Source organism: Otolemur garnettii, unplaced genomic scaffold, assembly GCF_000181295.1.
Source record: "Otolemur garnettii isolate 467f Iridium unplaced genomic scaffold, OtoGar3 scaffold00423, whole genome shotgun sequence".
NCBI classification, from domain to species: domain Eukaryota; kingdom Metazoa; phylum Chordata; class Mammalia; order Primates; family Galagidae; genus Otolemur; species Otolemur garnettii.
In genome coordinates, this window is record NW_003852818.1 from 49,887 (window position 1) to 51,927 (window position 2,041).

At 33.6% G+C, this 2,041-nt stretch overlaps 1 protein-coding gene across 1 annotated transcript in view; it reads left to right on the plus strand.

The window, feature by feature from the left end:
- Positions 1-2,041, plus strand: part of LOC100945761 (ovostatin homolog 2-like) — a 55,343-nt gene that overhangs the window by 26,853 nt on the left and 26,449 nt on the right. Inside the window, 2 exon segments of the mRNA XM_023509145.1 lie at positions 198-426; positions 688-818. Of these exon segments, the coding sequence (XP_023364913.1) occupies positions 198-426; positions 688-818 (360 nt within the window).

Here is a 2,041-nt window from a genome sequence, read left to right on the forward strand (position 1 = left end):
GGTGTTTAAGAAATGTGACCTTTCTAAAGTTAAAATTATACAGAAATCTGGCTCTTATGATTTTTATCTACTGTCCTGACCAAACACTATAACTCATTTTTTTAACTTTCAGTTGACACTATTTTTGCTTGCTCTGGACTGAATTTAGATTCTTAGTTTAAACGAAGTATGTGTTTTACCAGTAACTCTCCTTGCAGTTCCTCAGGTTCAGCAAATCTTTCATTCCTGATTCCTGATACTATAACTCAATGGAAGGCAAATGGCTTCTGTGTGAATGGTGAGGCTGGATTTGGCATTTCATCAACAATCACTCTGGAAGTCTCCCAGTCTTTCTTTGTTAAGATTGACTTGCCCTTTTCGGTTGTTCAAAATGAACAATTTGATTTGATTGTCAGTGTCTTCAGCTACCTGAATACATGTGTAGAGGTAGGTCGTTCCCTTTGATTTGAGGCAAAAATCTAACAAAACTTAAAGGATGCTTTAATATTTTCCTCCAATATTGCCATATTATCTTTGTTCTCAAATGTAAAATGATACTGTTGGGGGATGAAACTTGTTTCCATATTCCACAAACAAAAAAAACTGCTCTAATTCACAACAATGATTTAAGCACCATTTTGAGAATAGCATTTCATAATTATACGCATTCAAGTGCTGCCCTCATTGCCATGATTTTTTTTTTTTAAGATTTCAGTTGGGTTGGAAGCATCTCAGGATTATGAAGCAAGTATCAACACCCTGAAAAACAATGGCAGTGAGATTATCCAAGCTGGAGAGAAGAAAACATATGTCTGGACTGTTACACCTAAGAAATTGGGTAAGTGTCCACATGAATCTGTCATGGAAAACCGGCTCATTTTTATTGTCTCTATTTTTCCTTAAATTCTCTACACAAACCTAATTTTCTACCTCAACTATTTAATTCTCTCTCTTTTTTCATGCTCCATTAATCATTCTAATCTCTAACAGTCTAATCTCTGGTCACTAATGCTGTATACAGCAAAAAACCATTCATTTGTATAAAAGCATAAGGTGATTAACAAACACTACTAATGCTAACTTACATGACCTAACAAGCCCTCAATGTTTGGGATTCTCTCACCCCAAATGAAGGCCGTGTTATCAGGAATACTGCCTCAATTCTTCACTTCCCACATGCCTCTCCTTCACCTCCCACTATCGATCCATACAACCCATACAAACATTGATCCTTAATCACAGTGGGCAATCATAGAAATTGCTAGGATTTGTAAATGTCCTAAATATATCATGGGACACCAAAAATGCTGAACACTTGGATGGGGATCAAATATTGAGAATATTGTCTTAGTACATATGTTATCTTTCATATAGAAAAATAAATACATATCATATTGAAAATATAGATGAAGAAAGAAGTTTAAAATCTGGTAAACAAGAAACGTTAAATGTAACGTGCATGATATTTAGTATTGCTACTTTAAAAATTGTGCCTTTAAAATTTTCTTTAATTCATATCTCCTATTCATGGTCTTATTTTAGCAGCAAAGATATATGTATGTGGTCATTTTAGTTCAACAGTGAACTAAATGTCTAGTCTTTCTCAGATTATTTGTTCTATTAGATTTTAAGTTTCTCAATTTTTCTACTATGCAAGATCTTCAAAAATCTTACCCTGGCAACTGGGATAAATACTGTGCACGCTTGTATGGTTTTATGGCATTAAGTGGAGGATACAGGTCTAAGTGTGGAGTAGCAAAGGGTTTCCAAAACGAAGAATCAGAACCAAACACACCACCAATAAACACAAAACTAGAACAGTATACTGGTTATATATATATGTTTTTCTTTTCTTTTTTTCTTTTTTTTAATTAAATGATAGCTGTGTACATTAATGCAATCATGGGGTACAGAATGGTGTTTTTGTATACAATTTGAAATATTTTCACCAAACTGGTTAACATACACTTTATGACATTTACTTAGTTATTGTGTTAAGACATTTATACTCTACTTTTAGAAAGATTCACTTGTACCCTTGTAAGACAAACCATAGAGGTGA